Source organism: Punica granatum, chromosome 3 (genome assembly GCF_007655135.1).
Source record: "Punica granatum isolate Tunisia-2019 chromosome 3, ASM765513v2, whole genome shotgun sequence".
Taxonomy (NCBI): domain Eukaryota; kingdom Viridiplantae; phylum Streptophyta; class Magnoliopsida; order Myrtales; family Lythraceae; genus Punica; species Punica granatum.
In genome coordinates, this window is record NC_045129.1 from 38,195,107 (window position 1) to 38,219,650 (window position 24,544).

Genomic DNA, 24,544 nt, shown 5'->3' on the forward strand with positions numbered 1-24,544 from the left:
CTAGCTAGGCTCTGATACCAATTGCTAGTTTCACCAGCCGCAACGGAAGCGTAAAAGGAACAGAAATTCAAAATTTCCTACCCGTGAAACTAATTCCAAGACCTACTAAAAGAATAAGAGTAAATAAAAGCGTACCTGGAATATTTAAAGTTGTCGACCGAGCGTCCCACGCGTGACGCCTCTATTGGTATCCACACCGACTTTGTCGACGAGTTTTCGAGATCGGCGGTACTAGCGACCAATACTCGAAAGAAATACCGATGCGACACTCGAAATTTATTAAACTAGTAGGATTAATTAAAGTTGAACAATTCAACTTTGACTTTTCCTACAATTATATGCTCATATGTATACACATATCATATATGTATATGAATATGCCTGCACGTATATATATATCTTAATACACTTATTGCCCCCATTCTTTTATAAGGAATAGCGGAGCCGAAACTTCAAAGTTTCACCGATGTGGGACAAACTTTGTATATAAGAGCATATATGTACAGCACACACATATATATCCCTGCCGATCTATATATATCCCTATATATATATTACATACATACACATTGCATCGTGTGTCAATTTGGTCCATTTAATCTAATAAATCGAGTCTAATTAATCGACAAATTTAATCTCATTAAATATCCGATTAATCGGTCGCACCATAAATCATCTAATCTCTATTAGACGATTTTATTGTTTCAAAATATCCCGTCGATTTAGTCGTAGTGTGTGACCCTATAGGTTCCCAATTACGTTGATAGTAATATCGAAATCTCTATTTCAATACCACAAACAGTGAGCGGCATCTAGTAATGCATCGCTGTTACTCAAGTAATCGGAAAGTCAATTTCTCGACGAACCTTGTGACTTACGTTACCGTGTAATATAATCCATTTGTCCTCTATATCTCTATTGAGCCCAAGGCATGGTCGATGACATTCTTGTATGGCTCAATATCTCTCTTTTTTGGTTTACCGGGTAAGTCTATCAGAACAAATGAGCTCGATATCATTATATCGACTCATTTGGGTATGCATACACTTTTAGACTTAACCACCAAGTGGCCGTGAGATATCGCTCCCGTTTCGTAGGAGGGACAAATCCTATCTTGGTTACTCACATTCTTTTCCATGCTTTGTGGCATACCCAATAACTATCTTTATAACCAGCCTGTTACGGTGGCGTTTGACAGTATCAAAATATACGACATTACACGTAGGAATCCATGGTGACCTCAAGTCAAAGGACCATTACACTATAGTCATTTTGAGATATGCTAATGACAGTCACGTAACAACCCATGTAGCAATCTCATGGCGGGTCAGTCCAATACACATTACTCTTAATGTATACATGTGGTGTGATTTGATATCTCCATATCCATGACCTATGAGATTTGGTCATCAATCAACACTCACACTAGTCTAACCGTATTATCGTTGTCCTAATTAACGATAATACTTTGACTATGGACATTTAGGAATAATGTTCATTAATTATAGGATCTCACAATCAAGTCACACTTGATGCCTATTGAATCTACTATTTCAAGGACATTATTGTGTAAAATCATATTTAGCGCAATCTACACAATAACAGATATGCCTCGTAATATAATGAAATAGATATCACATTACAGAACTGATTATAGATTGCCTCTAGGGCATACACCAATTCCCAACAAAAGACTGTATGAGATCGCTCAGCAACGAGCATATGATATAACAAAGTTTTGAAATTATAAATCGATATGAAAAAATAGGACAAAACGTACCTGCAATAAGGACTAACTCGGTTAAAATGGATGTGAGAGGGGAAAAAAATCAAAAATCAATGATAATATATATATACATGGCAAGGGAGTTTCAACCGATTATTCATCCTCTTGATATTTTAAGCTTGAATATATCTTTTAGCAAGACCGAAGACAATCGTGGCCTGAACATACGGTCACGCAATGGCAAGAGTTCATTTTTTTTACCATTATATGTTCATATTAAATCACCTCATCAAATCCATGCATTCGTGCGAGATCGTGCCAGAAAATATATACACATCATAACTAATTGATTCTTAAGTAGCTATGTTTATTGACTAAATTAATTTATAGGATAAATTCCATGCCCACCTCTTATAGTTTTGCAAAATGTCAGTGATATTTCCTCCTTTAAAAATTATTCCCTCTCCAATTTTATTTTATTTTATTTTTGTTGATGTGGTAGCTGACTTCGGATTATGTGGACACTTTACTCAACGTGACATAATATTATTATTTATTTTTAATAATAATTGTACAAAAAAAATTAAAAAAAAAAAGAAGAAGATTTGCAGATGAACGATGTCAGTAAGGATGGTTGGGGACCCCGTCAGCAGCCAGCCCAGCCTTCTCCCCACCAGATGAGGTCGCTGGAGGCCCGGGTCTAAGGCGGTTGGTGGCTGGAGGGGAGCCCCAGCTAGCCGGATCTCCCCACCACTCTCTCTCTCTCTCTCTCTCTGAAGAAAGATGGAGGCCCACTTTGCTGGACTTCAATCCTGTGCTAAAGAGTTGGTCCGGGAGCAACGGATTTATCACTGATTGAATCAGGCAAAATGGTCAGAATAATTTTACAAGACGACGGCGTTTGCCGTCGTTTATTACATATAGCATAAAAAATTCCCATTTAACGAGGAGCATTCTGTGGCCAAAAAGACGAGAGAAGAGACCATTCTTCTTTGACCTTTACTTTGTTAACTTTCTAGTGGTGCTTTTTTGGTTCCACATAGTGTGTATATATATATATATATATATAGAAGTTCAACTTACCATGACTAATTCTCCCGACTCAAATTGGGTCAGTCCATTGACTTCCTTTTGGGTCCATGAGTCTACACCACCTAACTCTCCCCTCTTGTGAAATATTTTGCAATCACAGTAGATTCGAATTCAAAAACCCTATTTTAGTAGAAGATGTGTCGAACTGTTTAAATCAATTCACATGTATTTCCAAAGTTTACACTATCTGTACAAGATTTTTTTTTCCCTAAATGCTAAATGAAAACAAAAAGGGAATTCCGGAGACACATTATTTGTTCAGAACAAGAGGATGAGAATTACAGTAAGAAGCAAGCAATTAGGACACGCACCTTGTTAGGCATGCATATAAAAGAGTACACAAAACAAATGTGGTACACAGCGATGTAGACAAAGCTACATGTCCTCTGAGGAGGGCACGTGGTCATAGACTCATAGCTCATAAGGACAAACGCAATACCGGAGCACTTCTCAAACAAGATGAAGTTGTGCCCTAGTGATTCCAAGGATAACAAGTGAGCCAGCACGTACATACCATAATCTAGTGTCAGTATCGAACCTCTTTAATTCTTCGGTTGTCTGATTTTTAATAACAACATGAAGTTAGCTTCGCACGATCTATAATTTACAATATCATATGAAATGTAACGTTGAATTGAACCTCGCAAACACGACGAGATAAGCTTGAAGTATAATTTCCACTCCCCCTGCACAACATAATCTATATCTGTACAATAATACTAAATAAAAAGTGTAACTGTAACGAATCTCACATGCAAGGAAAAATAGTCTTGCATACGAAAAATCCCACTGTCGTGTCTCAACTCAAGTGCTATCTATATTTCATAATCATAATTGTACAGAATCTCCTTTGTCAATTGTAAATTGAAATCCAAGGTCCATTCTCGATCGGCTAGTGCTCGTGAAACCGTGCACTAGCTATCCTCTTATGAAATTACGACACGTGTTGCGCTGAATCTAAATATATAGGTGATGCGACAGAAGACGTGGCAAATCAGTATCTCGAAAAAAATAGGTTCCGATGATCCTGTCTCGAGGGAAACGGTCTCCAGAGCAAAACTCACAGCCTTTGGCTCGGCAGAAGACGTGGCAAATCGGTATCGCGAGAAAAATAGATTTTGATTACCCTGTTTTGAGGGAAACGACCTCCAGAGCAAACTCATAGCCTTTGGCTGTGAAAAGACGAGATTTTGGCCGAATTTCATCGTTTATGGCCTCAAACAAGCATTTTTATGTTATTTGGACATTTTTATAATTTTAAGAAAAGATTATGTCTTTCGTGCAATTTAGATTTTTTTAATTCATATTTAAGCTTTGTAAAACCTTAGGATTACAGTAGTTGTTTTTGATCAATTAATAAAAATTGGAGCTTTCATGCTCTTTGTCCAATTCTCGGATTTAATTCGAGTTGGATGTTAATTTCCTATGAATTCGAAAAATTAATAGGGATTGAAGGTCGTAGTTCCGGTATTCTGCGGAATTAACGGTTCTGTGACAAGTTACACGTGTGTACGTTGCGTCAATAGGGCTTTCGTCTACTTTCTTCCTAGCTAATTAGGGTGCCCTACAAATCCCAAACAGAAATGGATTTCCAGAGCATGTAAAGATTCAGGAAAAAGTGGGACAAAGGCGTGAACTTGGTTGGACTGAAAAGGACGATGATGATGAGGTAGAGAGGAAAGTGGTCGGTATGTGATGTGAAAAGCAATTCTTTCCCGTTCACTATAGTGGAGAAGTTTTAGACGGGACGAAGTCGGGACTTATTATGCTCAATGGACAATAAATAAAGCGAAAACATAATATCTAAATTATAATCAACATATCATCTGCCGTACTAATTTTAAATTTTAAATTGCTAATAAATTTTTTGCAAATTTCTTTTGGATAAGTAATTTTAGGGAAATGTTATTCTATCTTAAAAAAGGATAAATTTATATATTCATATATAATAGCGAAATGAAAAAGTATATTTAACGAGACTACGTTATGTGTCATCTTGTGATCAATAAGGTGGTGCCATGTATATCAAGCCCTCAGCTCTTATTTCACTAATATTCTTTATCCTCTTTAATGCATTAATAATTAACGCACAAGTAAATAAGTTGATTTATTGGGATAATATATTTATATCAATTCAATTTACTAAAATTATTTTCATTTTCCAATTCTCGATTTAACAAGTAAAATTATGTTTACTAGAATATCTATGAACTTTTAAAAATTTCTATATCAATATGAAATATACTTAAAAAATATAAAAAAAATAATACAAGTCAATTGATTTAAGAGTTCTTACAATTTGGTAATAAATGTATCTTTTAGAATTCGATTAATTAAAACTATTTTATTTTCCAATTTTCAATTCTACAAATGCTTAATTATATTCTTGAAAATATAGTAGGATTTTTCAATTAAAAAAGAATAGGAAAATATTTTTCTAAAATTTTTCACACAAGTAATTATTTAAATAATTGACATTGTTAGGGGTTCTGGAATATTAAAAAACAATTACAAATTTTATGTCAATATTTAATATTATTAGAAATTAAAAATGATGCTAAAAATGCTTATTTATTTATTTATTCAAAAGTTCATTAAATGAATGGAATAAATTTAGTCTCTCTTTTTATTAAATTTACTTAAAATTGAAAATTTTAAGTTCTATGAATAACTCATTAATATCTTCTACAATTTGATCTTGAAAATTAAGAGTTTTTTAAAAACTAAAAGGTATTAATTAATTACTTTAATTAAAATAATTTTATTCATGTGATTTTACTAATCTTATTTATAAAATATATAAATTAATGTTTTTAAGTGAATAATATAGTTATTTTATGTAAATAAAGTATTTAATAGAGCAAATCTAATACGATGCATATAACATTATTTGTTCATCATTATTTTGACGATTATCAAAGAGTTCATTCTACAATTATAAACTAATCAATATTTTTTGAAGGCTCTATTATAGTAAATTATAAAAATGTCCTTCACGAATAACACTTCTGCGAAACGCGTGGGTGAAATGGTTAGTTTATTATTAATTTTTTAAATTTCTAAAACTCAAGATTGAAATGAGACAAGATTTAGAATTAGTTATTGCATAGTGAAATTTTTTGTATCCATTTATTTTTTTTCTCTATTTTTATATTAAACTCATACATTTATTTTAAAAAAAAGTACGGTTGTCGAATGATCTTTGTTCTTCCTCAACTGATCATCCTCCCCTTCCTTTTTACATTTGGTTTGTTTATAGTAGAAGCATAGACAATACTTATATATATATATATATGTATGTATAGATTGAATACTAAAATCAAATTCAAAATCTCACTTAGTTTTACTCATTAGAGTAGACTCTTTATCAAGCGAGGCTGATCCAGGTCGATATTAATCTTTTTCCAAAGGTGCGGTTTAGAAGGATGTTGTCTTTAAGAACTACGGACATCGTGAATTTATAACATGTAAATATGATCCTGCCTCTTGCTTAGAAATATTTGAGATTTTTATTTTATCCCAAAGGACATGAAATGGTTTTTTCGGTTGCCGTGGAACCATATTTTCCCTAACGAAAATGCTTAATTAATAATTAGGTCCAGTCCATATGAAAAGTCGCGCTTTATTTAATGGGGGCTCGATGGCCCAAATTCTACTGGAGTTCGCGCCTCTTGTTTTTTGGGCCATGAAATGAATAAGCAATTTCCACGGACACACGGTCATCATGATACTAATATGTATGTATTAATGTAGTAATTAACGTAATTATTAATTTGGTTTTATTACATTGTTTTTAACTGCACTCTCTGATATTGATTACTTTCTCAGTGTATCACGTTAATTTAGGTTTTAATTTCTTATATTTCAGAACGATTTCAAAAAATTAATAACACTTTTTTTTTGGGTTTAAAAGTTGATAACATTCTTACAAGAAGGAAGTTTTTAAAAATTTCCGAAAATTCTAATATATAATTTCAATTAAAAAATATAAAGAAAATATATTTATTCAAACTACCAAGGTCTCTGCATAGTACAGTTTTCAAATTTGGGACATCTAAGGAATATTTTTTGTTAAAATAAGAGACATTTCAATACATATATATAGATGGATTATATAAAAGATAATTGAAGAGTTAATACAGATAATCTCATTTAAAGTTTTTGGTCAAAACTATAAATCCGTAAACATCATTACATTTTATTAAAATATACATATTTTTAGACTATATATATGTGTGTGTATCTCTACAGAGAAATTATATATGCAAACCAGCGAAATCACATGTGCAGATGTCTTAGACCTCATTAATGCTTCATTTGTTCGTCAAACTAATATTATGGACTAATAATCGTTATGGGGCCAGGAAAGTGCACGCTTATCTCTAAGGGTCGGAACCACGCCCACATACGCAGCAAGAATATCGATCCACCCTCGTCAGCCTGGGGTTCAGTGACATCGCCTCAACACTAGGCTCACCGAACGGGTTCACCCGCTCCGACTTGATCACAGCCACCATATATTTTACCAATCGAGTGGTCCAGAACTGGACTAATATTGGAACTGCTATACATACACCATATAAGAAAGAAGAGGATTTTTGTCGTCCACCAACTATTGAAAATATGGTTTTCGATTAATTAATAACCACAAGAAAAAAAAAAGTTGGAAATCGGAGAGATTATGGGGGAGCAAATTGAGTTCTGAAAATCGACAGTAAATTATTTAATTCTGGGTTTGACCCGGTAAGAAAAATTTGGCGGATTCAGTTGACCTACGTACGACTTGCACATTTGAAATCACGTGAGTGCTCATAAACAGCATCGATGTGTTCCATCAAAATCTCAGTTTTGAGGGAGATACTTAATATCAATTGTCGATTAGTCAATTTCCGCAAGAACGTTCTCAATTGAGACCAAATTATTATAACATTTTATATAGTAACAGTTTTCACTAAATCCCTGATGTGTACAAGTTACGTGTGCTTTAGTACATTGCTTATTTCATGCGCTATCAGCAGTGACATTGTTCAAGTAATATTTTGATTTTTTATGTTGTTTTATACTTTGATAAATATGAAGTCTACAAGTGCAATAATAATCTATCTAGGATTTAATAGTTTAATTCGGAGCAAATATTGCTCCATTGATCGAATTGTTGTTTCTGTACGTTATGAGTCAGTTTTTTCGTTATATGTCCAATTAATTTCTTTTTTTCCGATGTGCACCACGAGATATTCAAAAGTTCAATGAATCTTGACTAATCCAAGTTCGAGGTGGATCGACCCACTAAAGATATTAGCTCTCCCAATAATATTTACAAGACTCGAACTTGAAATATATTGGTATTTGTTTGTCATCAATCAATAATCCCAATCCTCTGTCTCTTATTCACAAATTGTAATTGGTTTTTAGGTACACTTGGTAGAATGTGTGTATGATTTTTAACATCATTTTTTTTTTGCATCTATATTCATTCGTATATATAGTCATAGGTGCTAATTATCTATTTCTAGTGATATAAAGATCAAAAAGTTAGTACGTAATGCGAGAGCATCAACCAGCTCTTATAATTATTTCAATATATTTCCATTCCTCCAATATCTTAAACATAACACATTAATAGGTGATGATCTCATACGCGAGTTAAAAACCGAGGTTGGCTGTTGCGACATGATTTGTCAAGTCATGCAAATGTCATGCGGGGACGGGCTTTGCTCATTGAAACTAGTTCCGATCGACTGGCCGGCCAGGAAAAGCTGTACATTTTGTTGTAATGCCATAATTAGAATTGAGTACTGCTGGTTCAAGGGGAAAAAAAAACAAAATAATGCAGCTGGTTGAAAAGTGCAAAAGATAGTGGGTGATATATAATTGGGAGAAAGGAGCTGGATAATAAGAACCAAGATAAAAGGAGCGAGGACGTAGCTATAGCTAGATGACATAGTACCAACAATAATAATGTTGTCGTGTCGAACTTTGTCCCGACTGATGAATAGGTTCGGCTTCTGTAGTTTTTAGGGTAGCACAAAATCGCAAGGTTTAGCTAGGGATCCATACTGGTGCAGCGGAGTGGATTGGACCCTTTTCTCTTGCCTCTGTGCCCTTCTTCTTCTTCTTCTTCTTCTTCTACTGTCAAATCAAAATGACTTTGCCCAAACCTATTTTGCGTGTTCCCATCACCCATTTGCCCACTTGGATAGATATGATCTTCCACTGTTGCCTTTCCCCAAAACCTTCCCAAAAAGCATAAAAAATGGACAACAAATTAAAATCAAAATCAATTCAATTAGAGCTAGCTAGACATGACCGAATTAATGATCTTGTTTCTATAGGGTTCAGGATGATGCACACAACGGTTCAGGGGGCCTCCAAAAAAGAAATGGAACTAAGCATGCATCATTCTTGTCAAGGCTCGTTTTCACGTACCGCGGCATCTCCTTACAGTTGATAACACACCTTCATGTAGTATGTATATATATATATATATATATATATGTATGTATGTATAGCCAATGTTCCTACTACATTGCACAAAAGTAAGGATGTGTAGGGATCATAATTTACCTTAACTTTAGATCGCGGTCTCAACAACCGTGCCCCGCCCTAAGATATATGACCTTTCTCCGTAACTCTATTATGTCCATCCGGGAAATTTCACTCTCAGGTCGTTCATTCAATTGCCCAAGAAGTAATTGACATGGACGAAAATAGGAAAAACCTACATAGTTACTGCCCGAGGAGATTCATAGATTATCATGACAGCATGATAATTTATTGCTCAGAATGAGAGAGAGAGAGCATCAGAATGATTTGATGCTGCAATGAGCGATTCTAAAGGACGAATCTCAGTTTCCTTTTCCCACCACATCAACCCCGTTAACGAAGAACCAAAAATTGGTTCCAAACATTTACATAAACGCACACACAACTGTTCTGTTCTGTTCCCCATTCATTTGATAAGACACTCCTGACCTGAGTTCTCCCCTCACACCTCCCCACCTTCTGTTCTTTTCCTTTGACATATCTTAGTAGCCCCACACCCCCAATAAATAAAATAAAATCAAACGGGATATAAAATTAATACGGTTGACAAATTATAGACTTTTTATTTATAAGTTAGGAGCTCGAAGGTCTATGACAGTATCTTGCAGTAAGATTAACCTGTCCGAGTAAGAATTAATTATAATCCGTTGTGCTTTTATCAAAAAAAAAAAAGAATCATAAATTTCTCTCTCTTCCATTTCAGAAATGGGGAACGACTGAAAAGTGATTAAACGGTTAAAAGTTTTGCAGGTTGTAGTATATGTTCTCTCTCTCTCTTTGCCCATGTAAAGTCCAAATTAAAATGACTGGCTTCCTTTTTTCTTTTTTTTTTAATGTAATAATCCAATTTTATCCAACTTAACTCTATTTTTTTTCATATTCAACAATATAATTAATATCGTTTTATTTTTTTTCTTCCATTTAATAATAATTTATCACTCATACTTTTTTAAAATTATTTTTATAATTAATTTTTTAATAATAAAATTTCTATCTATTTTCACATCTATATATACATATATATTTGCAGATCTTAATATATCTTTTCAATACTTGTCATCCTTATACAAAATCAAATTGAATTTGATAATTAATCCAACTCGAAAACCAAATACAAGCTAAGCTCGCTCTATCTTCTTTAGACCTTTCACTCCCGGTTCTGGTGCCCCTCATATCCCTCATTTAATCCTCCCCAGTGTCCTCCCATCTCGTTTCTCAAGCACATGGTGCCGTTCCCGTTTGTCCATTGCCCGTAGAACCGTATTTCACCCGTCCTGAAATTGGGATTTAGGAGCTTGCGCTACAGGTTCTAATTCATTGTTACGGCTTGTTACATGACAAAACAGTGATCCGAATACTCGTGACGAGAGACATACATACAAAAAAGAAGAGACCGGCCGAGACGGTATTTTTATCTTTTTTTCGTCCCGAGTTAAAGTTTGAGTTGGGCATGTTCCAGATCAGTGTGCTGGTGGGGCTGCTGCTCTCTATACTGTTGCTGGAATTAAAACGCCCCAGCTTTTTAATGGACTTTTGGGGAGAGCACTGATATATCCGTTTTGCTTCGTGCTTTCCATTTAGTATATTCGAACTGTTCCTAATACTAAGGACCTCTCATCAATTTTACAACCCCACCTTTTTACCACTGTGATTATTAATTAACTACTCAAATTCAAGTCCTTATCCCGATTGAGACTCGACTCCAGCACATTCTAGCTATGGAGCGTGGATAAGTAGATGTTAAAGAGACAGTACGTACATATGGTAAGCTAACTAATGAACTATACTACAGTACTGTATCTATTAGCCGGTGGATGTTAAGACTTTGGAATACATAATAAGCAGAAACAATTTTCTTCACAATTGAGCATATATAACATGCTGGATGAAATCACTTTTGCAACCACCACATTCAATCTGAGCTGTGGTCTTTTAAAACTTCATATATACCTCACGCTGCTTCTACTTAAAAATCAGCAATAAAGTTTTTATGGAACCTATTGCTGCACTCCTCCTGCCGCACTCCGAGTAACAAGCTTACCCGGCATTTATATGGTCTTTTTTTAACTTGGAAGGTTGGAATTGAAGAGATAATTCTACAATACCATGGCAGGGGGATTTGAATATTTGTTTCTACAGGGGATGATAAATGAGAGACCAATGCAATTGTCTCCCAGTTGGGTCACCAGGATTTAATCAATTCTGGAAGAGCCAATAAATGGGATCAGCCGAGCCAATGTTAGAGGGGAAAAGGGAAGGTCTCTTAAGTTCTCACAGTATACACAGAGCCGAAATTATAACAGGGAATTAGATGAAAAAACTATTCTTGTATTTAATTTACTTGCAAATAACAGTATCGAACAATACAGCCCTGCCTAATCTAAACTATGGCATAGTATATGCAGGAAAATTTATTTCGACCCGGATGAAATATTGAAGAACATACAGTACTAGCGGCTGATGTATTGTTTCGGATGTACGTGTATACGTTTATGTATGTATGTATATATGACTTTAATAAAAGGGTAGGTTAGTTTTGACAACAAGCCATGGGACTGTACAATTATAAATCAAGGGACCATAAGGGACAGAGAAGGAGGGTTCCATTGCTCGTTTTGGGAACAAGGTTGTGAGGAAATGCAAACAAAATGAGTGATCACAGATGAACAGTGGATGAAGGGGACATGTCACCTCGCTCTCTCTCCAACTTTACTTTATGTCCTCTGACCTTTCATTCTGTTGAGGAAGTAAATGATAGGGTGATGATGAAATTATCATTCTCTCTCTCTCTCTCTCTCTCTCTCTCTCCCTTTATCTCTCTCCCTCTCTCTTTCTCTCTGTCCCTCTCTGTCTCTCTCTCTGTCTGTGTGTGCATGGATTTTGAATTGAATTCCTACACACTGACTGCCTCTCTGAAGGGAGACATCAGCATGACAACTCCACCTTTTCCTTCTTCTTCTATTTCCTCACATTTTATTTTGTTCTCCCATCCTGCTCTTTGTCCCTCTCCTATCTCCAAACTCCTCCAAGTAGATCGGCAACATTTGACATGGTATCAAGAAGATAACCTACTAACCAAATGAGATAACGATAGAGCCAAGCTGCGAGAATTTGACACCAACCAGTGCACAACTGCACAAGACACAGTGCTTCGATTGCTTGACAATGATATCATATATGGAATTAGCAATTAGTCTGGAGAAGGTCGGACTTATGGTGTTCCATGTAAATACATGTTTGCGAGAATGAATATTGTTTACTCATTCAACCAGCTCGTGCATGATAGATGTGGAACTAATTAGGATTTTAAATAGGAGTATAGTTCATTAGTGAGGACCCAGTACATGTATGCTGCTTTTGTCTGAATCACCCGTTTTAACATCATAACGGAGTGGGTAATACTTGTTTGGTCATTCTGCTCGCTTACATGTGAGAACTGGAAACCAGACAGTAAACATAACACCGTGTTCCCGTTTGATACAGGAGGGCTTTCGGGATGAGTGGACAGTGTTTAAAGACAACCTGGCAGTGTCAATGAATGGAATTATTAACAGTTTGCGCCTTTGCCGAGTCCAGTGCCGGTTCTGGTCATGTTTTTATTTCCCTATCCAACTCACCCTATTAATACTCTCGCTATTCTCTCTCAACTTCCCTGGCTAGAGAAACAACACCCAAACACCAAACAGAAAGAGAGAGAGAAGAATTAGAACGGAAGAAGAAATCTGAAGTTGATTGAGTTGAAGATGTCCCCAGCAGCTTCAGCAAGGTGGTGCCCGACCCCGGAGCAGCTGATGATATTGGAGGAGATGTACAGGACTGGCGTACGAACTCCCAGTGCATCGCAGATACAACAGATCACAGCGCACCTCTCTCTGTATGGGAAGATTGAGGGAAAGAATGTGTTCTACTGGTTCCAGAACCACAAGGCTAGGGACAGGCAGAAGCTGAGGAGGAAGCTCACGAAGCAGCTTCAACAACAGCAGCAGCAACAGCAACAGCAGCAACAGCTTTTTCAACAGCACCTCAGCCCCGGTTGCAGCTTTTGCCCCATCTACCTCGATCACCATCAGTGCCCTGCTTCTGCTTCTGCTTTCCGACAGCTCAGCTGTTATAACCTACCTCCTTCTCCTCCTCTGGCTTCCTTGAGCTATCCTCCTCAGGTGACTTATGCCTCATTTGGTACTAATTATGCATGAATACGAAGTGGAACTCGAGCCGCCATATTTCCTATGAAGATCTCAATATTGTATTTGATAAGATGTTTTCCCGAATAGAATGAAAATGCTACTATAGTCAGGTTCGGTAAGATGGAAAGGAACTGAATTGCCATATGAAACGGCCAAAATTTGTTCAAGGCAATTATGTTTTGATATTTTTCTGTTCTTTGTACAGATGATGCAGCATGAGGGACCATGTTAAACCTCGCAGTAAAACATTTTGGAGGATGAACAACTTTTGAAGTAAAACACAGTTGCATATATCATATTTCTCAAGTTCCATTTAACAGTTGAATATCATGTCATGCGACTTAACTGCTCCTTAAATATGAATCACATGACATACGACTTGAGTGACCCAATATGGATTGATTAGCTTAGGAAACCCTAAGGCATTTCATGTGTTCATTCCTTGATTTGTAGGGAGGGAACATTGGTGGAGCAGAATCAAGGTCGACTATGGAGTATAACAGCTGGAGGAGAGAAATCATCGGAAATGATCATCAGAAGGCGGATATGGAGAAGAGCGTGATGAAAATGTACAGTGGGGGTTGGATGATGGTTGTGGACGTGGATTCATCGGATCGTTGTCCCGCTAGACCCCTCCAAACCCTCCAACTCTTCCCCACCACTTCCACCAATCTCAGAGAAGACCGTGAAAATGCTACTGTCCAGCCGGTTTAACAATAGGAACCAACCAAGCCTAATAATTATGCCAACTGCATTATTAGCTCAATAAGATTTTAATGGCGAGAGCAAGTTTCTCACTGCTGGGTTTTAATCTCCCATGGACTTTGGTGTGACCAAGTGTTAACTCTAACCCGACTTGTCCCTCCGCCTCTAGAATTGTACTAGGTTAGTTATTCCTAGAGGTCTGTCCAATCAATTTGTTTTTTCTCACTTTCACCCTTACCTTTTTGCTTAGTTCTGTTGTGTTTTAAGGTCTCTTGGAATGAGAAACATCACAACTGTATAATGAGTAGTTATGACTTATGAGCACTTGCAGCTTTTCTTCTTTCTTCTTGATTCTCTCAATTATTCCAAACTAAAGCTGCCTTAATTTTCTTGAAGGAACATTTTTTCTAGGAATTCTTAATTTCACGCTGTTGTATAGAAAGGAAATCGGGCAGCCTCAAGAATCGTGTCCGGGAAATCCCAACCTTGCACAAAGAAGACAACATATGAAGATGTCAAGAAAATGATGAGAGGCTAATTAAGAATCAAAATATTGCTTCTGTTTATGTTAAAAATTTAAAAGAAAAATATAATGTTGTTTCATTTTTCTGTCTATATAATGTGCAAAATTTTCGAACATTGTCTCCTTCCACGTCTGTGTTAAAAATTACTCTGCCATGTATCTGAACTGCCAAAGCAACAATGGATTATAATCTAAAATTTTTCCTTGTGGAAATGGAAGCGAGTCGATGACTCCATGCTAAATTCTTGACATAAATTCCTTAGTGTCTTTGTTAGGGTCGCACTTCCACAATAGAAAACGCCTGCAAGAACATCACCAATATGTTGAATAATTAGATGAGAATCGGATTTTGCGGAAGACAATTTAATGGTTCTTAGCATTTTATCTATTTCCTCAACTAACCTACCTATTCGAGAGGACTTATGTGCAGCTGCCAGTTGAGAGAACACCTTCCCCCAGTTAGGCCTCGCAAAATGTGTTTTTATCTGCAGAGGAAGTGTCAGGCATGTTCCCGAACAAACCAATTGGAAAATAGTTCTCTATTTAAATGGACATATACCTTGCTTTGTGAGACGATGTCGACTCCATTCTTTGCATGCTGAAGTTTCTGTACCATTGCAATGAGTGCAGACCGAGCATCCCCTTCTTCGTATACACAAGTTAAGTAATTGTGCATCTCTATTATATTCTGCAACAAAGTAAACAGAAAGATAAGATAATTCGAAAGAATTGATGACAGGTGATTGTCCAGAGATAAAAGTTTGAACTAACATGTTGATCGCTTTCCGCAATATCATCCATGACACCCTTAAACCACTCGAACGAGCCCTGTTCCCTAGTTACCCAATAAAAATATGCCCTTTCAGGACTTTTCCAGGCTTCCGGAGCATCCTCATCTTTTGTCTTCTGCAATAAATTTTCAAGCGAGTAGGTCAATGTTTTGTCATCTCGGGTAAATTTATGTCTGACTGACTCTCCAACCCACATTATTAAGGTTCTTCTGCTTGACATGGTTTAGAATGTCTTTTATTATGCTAATGAATGGAGTCGCTCCGATTCCTAGGCCGATAAGAAGAAGTATGTCGTATTTCTTGTAGTCTTGAGCCGGGGCTCCATAGGGTCCTTTGATTAGGATCCGAGGAAAATTTCTGCAATAATTGACGACTTATCGGAGTCGGTAAAAAACAATCATGAGTGAATTAAAGCCAAAGAAGAATCACTATTTGGGGGGAAATTCTGTTCCATAACCTTGCTTCTGCTTCATGGAAGTCAACTGCTACTTTGGTCGCCACTTTCATTAGGCCTTGCACTCTCGGTTTTGTACTTGGATCCTCACAAACCTGCAAATGTTTCTCCTTATCCTCTTAGATTCGAATATCAGGACATTTCGAAAGTTTTGGAGATTCCTTTGAAGTTAATGACAAGCATAGTTTATGCCAAATACGTACCTTCTTGAATCTGTTCTTGAGCTCACTAGTCCAATCTCCCAGAGCTCGTATATGCACACTTAGGCAATCATCGTCTGGTGCCGAAGTGATAGAAAAAGGATGCCTGTGAAAAACCCGGAAACCATCTGTGAGAAATTTGTTTTAGGTGATAATTCAACCGATGACCTTTCATAGCACGATTTAGTGTGATACCATTCGAAATTGGAGATGGTAGGGCATTTCACAAGCAGGTACATTCCGCTCAGGTACTCGAACCCCAGAGGCTTGCTCATGGACAGAGACAGAACGTTCCCAGTATACACAGTTGCCTGCAATTATTGTTGTCCAAAATTATACAAAGGAAAAACTCGAGGAATCGTAAATATATATATATATAGAGAGAGAGAGAGAGAGAATGAACACCGGACATAAGAGATGAGATTGACTTCTGACCTTGATAATGCTGACTCGATGCGTGACTTCATCAGTGATTAGAGTTCTTTCAAAAGTGTAAAGCAAGACAGGGCCTCCAATGTACATCCATGTCTGCAGAACAAAGCAGTAAAATGCACATTATCAGAATACTGGCATAGCCATAGCCCGATGCATCCGTGATGCAACAACATGACTACAATACAGGGCATCATGTCAAGCAGCTTTTCACAGGATTGTCAATTGATTATATGGAATTTTCGAGCAACAATGATGGGTTATCCATAGCAATACGCCCTAACGGAGGCCATACTTCAAGAGGACGGGTAGAGAAATTGTATTTCATGTACCGTTTTTGTGTACCAGGGCCGCTCAAAGACGAGGAAGAGTCCATGGATGACGTAGAACACGTACACGAAGACAAGTAGGTGGTGAGCATACCAAAATGCGTTGAAACCGGCAAGGTGGTGGAACTGCCCGGGCAGCTTGATCACATTCCGCCTAAACCAGTGCGTTGCGAGCATGAACGAAAAGGCCATAATTACACTCATGATGATGCCGCTCACGGTCGACATGTTGTCTACCAAATCCCAATAACTGGGCTGGTGGCCATGGAAGGCCGAACCAAATATCTCCATGAACAAAGACCTGGGGCAGGAAGTAATCCTAGGGAAGTTGCATCCAAAGTGCATCACGACATGGATGAAGGATGCCATTGCAATTGCAGAGGCTATGAGCTTGTGGAAGTTGATATTGTCATCGAAAGGGATGAATGTCGAAAGGAAGGTTGACCTGAGCTTTGTCAAAGTTCTTCTGCACACTGGGAGGAGGATGAGGGCCATGTTGAGATTTAGGGTCTCGGCGGAACCCTTGGCAAAGCAGATGCAGTAACCGGTGACCTTAAACTTGTCGGTTTTCTTATACATATTGAACTTCCAGAAGAAGAGGAATAAGTTTATATACACCCAAACAGCAACGACCCAGATTCTTTTCCAGTTATCATTGATCATCTCGATTTTAAGCATAAAGAATCGGCGGAGTGGGTGCCGATAATTTTCTGGTATCATCGTCTTCGTGAGGTTCTGAGTTTGTTGTCTGAGCTTGTGTCTCTCTTCTTGGCTGACCATTTGCCTTAGCAGTGTCTCTAACTGCCACATCTGCAAAACACATAAACTTGGAGAATTTAGACTCGAAAGCAATGCCCAACACAAATCAATCAGAGGATTGCCTGAACTTGATTTTACCTCGATGTATCCTTTCTGGTCTGGGTCGAGTTCTTCCATGATCAAGGACGCATAGTCGGCAGCCTGCTGCTTGAGATTTGCTAACCTATTCGACGCCGCGCTCAGCACTATCACCTTTCAAAAAATCTCACTTTAATTGATGAAACAAATTGAGAAATTTCAACAGTAATCAAATGGCTGTTTTTTTCTCACCTCTGTAACCTCGTCCTCTGTCAACCTCCCATCTCCATTCTTATCGCACCTGAAACCCAATAAAAATTTCACAATGTCTCCTTTAAATATCAAATGGAGCAACAAATGTAGGAAATCACATGGATGGCTTCTTGTTTACATGTCGAAGAATATTTGAAGTCGCGAGTCGAGGTCTCGCTTCATCATGTCTTCCCAGAAGATCCTGAGTTCCAGCTTCGTGATTCCATCCCCGGCACTCACTTTTCTACGTCTGGCCAACGTGTCAAACAACTCTCCCGCAAATTCCTTCGAATCTCCCATCCCTAGTCGCCAAGCACATTGACATTGTGATTTCTTTCCAGGCAAAAAGTGACAGAAATTCCAAATAACGGTAACTGATTACCAATACACGCTCCGAATTTGTCCCTGGGGAGCTTCCCATTCCCGGCTAGCTGATTGTATCGCATCTCGATGGTCCTCCACGCTTCGTCCTCCTTCCCTGTCCTCGCCCTGTCAAGGAACCGAAGGCCCATGAGGCCCCGCGATGCCGTCCTGTCCATCTTGGGGCCAAGATGTGGAGCAGCACCCTTATTCTCAGCGACGCTTGCGTTCTTGGACAATGACGGAGCATCAGGATATCTTCCGCCATCACTGTCCGAAAAGGATTGGTTAGTGTCGTTGATATCGATGCTCCCAAGAGACGACCGCCTCGTTGATCCCCTGGAATCGTCTTGATGAGCCCTCATAATACTGCAAGTTTCAGAAAACTGCCGAAACATGAATGGAGGGAAAAGGAGTGAAGCCTCCAGGCAATGCAGGCAGGGGATGGAAACCAGGATGAGTGGGAGAACGCTACGAATTGGACAATCATTGAGAGGCCAAGGATCAGTTTCCTAAAGATAGGAAAATAAAATTGGGCTAATAATGTTTGTAGTTTCATCAATTCTGCCATTAATGTTCTTAATACAAGAGAAAGAAAATCATTAACCAAAAATTCTTTCAGGAATTTAACAGAGTTTGAAGTTTGAACATTTTTGCGTATCGATGTTAATATAAGAGAGTTTCAACGTCTGCATAGATCCATCTTTTTTCCCAATTTATTTATTTTTTCGGTGCCCTTTATGATCAAACATCAGATGCACCAAACAATTGGAACATAAATTACATCCGTCGTAACTGCCCTTTTTTTTTTTGGGAAAAAGATATTGATGGTACTAAAATCTTGCTATTTTGTGAATTTGAATCCTATAAGTTTGACTTTATAAAAGACAATCCTAAAACATTAGAAAAGTGATATATTTGGTCCATCTCGTAACTGACTGTTGACATGGACATAACACCATTAAAAATAATCCCAGTTGGCCGTCAATCGCTACACGTAGACCAGTTATCGCACGTCACTTTAATAGTTCTTAAAGATTTATATAAAAAAACCATAACAAAGCAAATGAAAATCAGAAAAAATGTAAAAAAAAAATTAGAAAAGTAAAAGGATTTGAAAATAAATAAAATTTAAAAATATTTTGGCATTTTTTAAATATAAAAAAATCAGAAAAATAAAAAAATAATTTGAAGTTTTTATAAAATAGGAAAAAATATTTAAAAAAGAAAATACAAAAAATGAAAAAATAAATTTTGACATTTTTTATAACATAAAAAATTTGAAAAAAGGACCCAACCTTGACCTATTGGAGCTGGAATGTAGGAGAGTGGCCTTCCCTCCCTCCCATCGAGGTTGATAGGGTCTCCAGTGCCTCTAGTGACCTCTTTCCTCGATGGGGAGGGAGGGTAGACCGGAAGGGCTCCCCAGAAGCCCTTTCGGTCTCCACTCCCTATTGATAAGGTCGACGAGGGCTAGGGGTGGGGGAGGTCAGGATTGAGGGAGCCCTTCCAGCCTCCCTTGTCTCCCAGCGAGGTTGCTGAAGGCACTAGAGGCCCTGTTGACCTTATTGGGAGGGATGGAAGGTTGGAAGGGCTCCCCATCTAGTCCTTCCCTTGGAACCCAGCCCCGTCGAGGTTGGGTCGTCCTTTTTTTGTATTTATTATAAAATGTCAAATTATTTTTCCATTTTTTGAATTCTTTTGTATTTGCTTTTTTTACATTTTTTTCTTATTTATAAAAATTTCAAATTATATTTCTATTTTTATGAATTTTTTCAATTTTTTCATATTTTAAAAAAATGCCAAAATATTTTTTAATTTTATTTATTTTCAAATCTTTTTTTACATTTTTCTAATTTGCATTCATTTTAGTTAATTTTATTTTATTTTTCTAAATTTATTATGATTTTTTTATAAATCTTTAAGAATTATTGACATGGCGTGCGATGGTTGGTGCACGTGTACTGATTGACGGCCAACTGGGATTGTTTTTAATGATATTATGTCCACGTCAGAGACCGTTAAAGGTCGGTTACAAAATGGACCAAGTCTATCATTTTTTTAAACGTTTTAGAATTGTTGTTTGCATAGTCATACTCATATGACTTAAACTCAAAAAATTGGGACCATTGCGATATTTTTTTTCCTTTCAGTAATTAGGTAGTCAACATTTTCTTTTGATCATAACTGAAACTGAAAGACCACTTAATTAATGCAAGAGTTAAATGCGGCGTAGATACAAATATATTTTCCTTGTCATCTCTTTAGACTTCATTTACTTTTTGGATTCTTTTTTCTCTTCCTCTTGTGAAATTCTACTTCGATTTCTGCTTCGCAACTTGTCTAGTTATAACATTTTTGTAACTAGGATGACCGTATTTCTTAATATTACAATAATTGGGATTCTTATATTAAAACTATTATTTATTAGTGATTGTGTTTTTTTTTTTTCATTATAAAAGAGGTTCATGAGTTTAGCACATTAAATTAATAGAAAATCTAACTAAGGTGCACAGGGTATAGTCCAAGCACAAGAATGGAAAGTAAAATTTCTAATGGCTTGTTTGGTTTATAAATGTGATTTTAAAATCACAATTTTAACCTAATTCTACTAACAATAAAACAAAATAACTTATACAAAATTAAATAGTGGACCCCATTTATACCACTTTTTTTCACAACAAAACAAAATAACTCATACAAAGTCAAAAGATGGATCATATTTTTACCACTCTTTTTCAAAATCAAAATCCAATTTTAAAATTCTACTTTGAAATCAAACGTAACATAAATTATTAGGCTCAAACTTTGTTCCATTGTACTACACTCCTTCTCATAATTGCGCTTCTATACTTTCAGAGTAATACACTAGCAATTTACCTGTGTGTTGCACGGGATTTTGATATGAGTTGCTTTATAACATATTTTTTTTTAAATACTACACGTTTAGATTATAACAAATACTTTATATAAAATTGTTCTTAATTTTTTTTTTGTTTCTAACTATATAAGCTTCGTTCATTCTTTCAATATTGCATAATTATATATTATATGTATGCAATGAAATATATGATTTTTGGTTTTTCTTCAGATTTAATACAAATATATCCATGCATTAATATGATTGGTAAAATACGAATATATATATATATATATTAATAATTGGCCATTCAGATAGGGGTATAAGTTCATTTTCTTATATTCGAAATGCAAGTGAATTGTTAGTGTAAAGTTTAAATAATACACATCTTTTTTTTTAACTTTTGATCACGTTCTTTCCATTTCATTACGATAAATTTGAATGCTACTTTACCTTTTACATTATTCTCAGGTTACAATTTACTTACCTTACTTTATAATTGATGAAATAGAACACAAAGTAAAAGATCAACTTTAATATTCAGGTTTAACAGTTGGGTTATTTCTATTTTTAGTTACTTAAGTAACTATATTTTATTTTTTAATTAAATTATCAAAAATTTACACTTGGTTAATAGTATTTTAATTTTTTTTATGATATATAGTATAGCTATTCAAAATTCTTAATCTAATATACAAATTATGTGTACTTTTTAAAATCAATGCATAATTAAATTACCAATTTTTATTTACTGTATGTATTATAGATTATAGATTACGTAGAAACCAAATTTAATCTTATTGCGAAAATTTTTATTGTTTTATTTTCCAATAAATCATTGGTTCTTGATAATTATTGTATTTTTAAAAGTTATTGATAAAAGAAATTATCCATTGAATGAGTCAATTTATATAAAAATTGCGGACAATATATTTGAATGTTTTATTTCATTTTTAACTTAAATATAAATAATATAAATAGTATAAATAATATATGTATATAATAAATAGTATAATTCTTTAATCAACTTAAATGATTGAATTTTTATATTTAGGTTTAGATGGTTTGGGTATTTCGACTTTTTTGTTACCAAAATAACTACATTTTATTTTTTATTAATAAATGATCAAAATTGTACCTTCAAGTAGTCGTACTCTATTTTTTTTTCATTTTTATGATATATAGTGTAACTATTCAAAATTCTTAATCAAATATATATTATATGTATCTTATACTTTTACTTATAATAATTATAAATGATCAAACTAATATGATATATGTGTTTGTTATCCAAGCCAAATTTATTGGAAACTCCTTAATTAATTTCCAAATCAGTAATTTCAGACACTACCAGAAAAAAAATTTGTTAAAATTTTGTAACCTAAAAAGAAAGGTTAAAATTTCACTACCTAGAAATTTCTATTCCTGAAATATGGTCCAAAAATCTTTAGGCATTTGACTGGGAAATGCTGAAAACTCATACATGGCGAAGGCTCAAAGAGAAAGGTGTCCAGTTAAGTGGCGCTCATTCTCGACTCTGAATTAAGCTCAATTCTTATTAGCGAAATTCTCACTCATTTATTTTACTTTTCTCTTGTCCATTAAAGCCGAGAAATAGAAAAGGCACGCAATGAAAACAAATTACAAATAATTAAAGATTCGAATAACTTTCTTCCACGAGATAATGTTACCTATTGATTTTTGATGTTATCAAGTGGGAGTATTAGATCTAGATCTTCAACTGTAAGCCATATTTGATAAATTACGCTGTCAATGAGTGAATTTAACTTACAACGTGGCATTCACAGCGCAGTGAGTAGACTTTACTAACAATGCAACATTCAAAGATCATTAGAAGAATCTCTAGCCGGGTAGCCGGGATAAGTCAATATTCAAATCTAGCTAATAGGTCGAGAATACATCATCGTTTTAGGGAATATACACACACACATATATATATTAAAACAAAGTATAAGCTGAATTTTTAAGTCATCACATCATCACAAATAAAAAAATAGAGCTATCTCGCTTTGTTAAGTCACCATTTATGTATTAAGGAATTTTTTTAAGAATAAGGAGCAGAATATATGCCAATTCTTACAAATATATATATATATATATATATATATTTTGCATGACCATATAAGTAGGAAGGACATTCAAGAAAAAAAAATATATATATATATATCGATTCTTTTGCATAGATATAAGTACAAAAGAAGATCCAGCCCATATCGATATATTAGGTGAATTTCTTATTAACGGAATATATGTATATATATTCAATAATATACATAAGATTATCAAAAAAGAAAACAACTTAAGTGCAAACCACAAAAAAATATATATATATATATATATGTATATATCAGATAATGTTGTCTTTATAAATATAAATATATATATATATATATATATATACACACACACATGTATACATAGGGGGAAACAAAAAGGGAAGGCAGAACAAATTCTTTTAAAAATTTTATGTATATAATTCTATATTGTATGTATGATCTTAAACTTCTTTTTTCTTTTTTTCTTTAAATTTTTATTTTTCTTGGTTGAACTTTTTCTTGGTCGAACTTTGATTCATTGATTGAACTTTTTAATGCAAATTTAAAATTGATTATTTGTGTTGACAAGATCTATATTGTAATTCCATTATGAGCATCACTTCAGTGCTTGTAAGACTTTTTGAATTTCTATTCCCTAAATATTTCTTTCTAATTTTCATTTTATAAGTTGATCGAGATTTTTTCTTCATGAACTTCAAAGTCATGAGCTTTAGTTATTTATTCTTAATTCTTCGGTCAAAATTTAATTGGTAGAATGAATCTTTTAATGCAAATTTCATACTAATTTCTTCAATATTGATTGTTCAATTTTAATAATCTTCTCTATTGCAATTCCATTACCGGTGTTGCTTCAGTAATAGTCTTTTTTTTTCTGAATTCTATGCCAAGAATATTTCTTTTTTACTCTTATTTCATCATATAATATAACGGAAAACTTTTCTCCATGAACTTAAATTTCATAAGTTTTATGTATTTATTCTTAATTCTTTGGTTGAATTTTAATTGTATAAATTTTTTTAATGCAAATTTCAAATTAATTACTTTAATATTGATTGTTTAAGTAGTCTTTTCTAAAATTTTCTTTTTCATGGTTGAATTTTGATTTGTTGAATGAAATTTTTGATACAAATATGAAGTTGATGTTTTTGATACTTATTGTTTTTCATGCAAGTTTT

The 24,544-nt window shown here is 35.1% G+C and overlaps 2 protein-coding genes across 2 annotated transcripts; one reads left to right on the forward strand and one right to left on the reverse strand.

The window, feature by feature from the left end:
• The first annotated feature begins 12,800 nt into the window (after positions 1-12,800).
• LOC116201221 (WUSCHEL-related homeobox 3) lies at positions 12,801-14,596 on the forward strand. Its single transcript, XM_031532362.1, has 2 exons — positions 12,801-13,521; positions 14,002-14,596. The coding sequence occupies exons 1-2, from the start codon at positions 13,105-13,107 to the stop codon at positions 14,260-14,262; spliced, it is 678 nt and encodes a 225-aa protein (XP_031388222.1). The 5' UTR covers positions 12,801-13,104; the 3' UTR covers positions 14,263-14,596.
• Positions 14,597-14,855: 259 nt separating this feature from the next.
• LOC116201272 (putative respiratory burst oxidase homolog protein H) lies at positions 14,856-18,810 on the reverse strand. The gene is made up of 14 exons (XM_031532440.1): positions 18,454-18,810; positions 18,211-18,373; positions 18,072-18,120; positions 17,880-17,993; positions 16,986-17,792; positions 16,657-16,749; positions 16,417-16,532; positions 16,225-16,327; positions 16,025-16,116; positions 15,750-15,924; positions 15,548-15,679; positions 15,336-15,464; positions 15,183-15,261; positions 14,856-15,077 (listed from the first exon to the last, which is right to left on the reverse strand). Exons 1-14 carry the CDS (start codon positions 18,794-18,796, stop codon positions 14,968-14,970), a joined length of 2,505 nt encoding a protein of 834 aa, XP_031388300.1. The 5' UTR covers positions 18,797-18,810; the 3' UTR covers positions 14,856-14,967.
• Between the last annotated feature and the right edge of the window lie 5,734 nt (positions 18,811-24,544).

Excerpts from the sequence above, each read along its gene's own strand:
- LOC116201221 (XM_031532362.1), top strand. The coding sequence starts at position 13,105 with ATGTCCCCAGCAGCTTCAGCAAGGTGGTGCCCGACCCCGGAGCAGCTG. Across the intron at positions 13,522-14,001 it reads CCTTGAGCTATCCTCCTCAG|GGAGGGAACATTGGTGGAGC; the intron begins GTGACTTATGCC and ends CTTGATTTGTAG.
- LOC116201272 (XM_031532440.1), bottom strand. The coding sequence starts at position 18,796 with ATGAGGGCTCATCAAGACGATTCCAGGGGATCAACGAGGCGGTCGTCT. Across the intron at positions 18,374-18,453 it reads CAAATTCGGAGCGTGTATTG|GGATGGGAGATTCGAAGGAA; the intron begins GTAATCAGTTAC and ends CTTGGCGACTAG. Across the intron at positions 18,121-18,210 it reads CTTCAAATATTCTTCGACAT|GTGCGATAAGAATGGAGATG; the intron begins GTAAACAAGAAG and ends ATTGGGTTTCAG.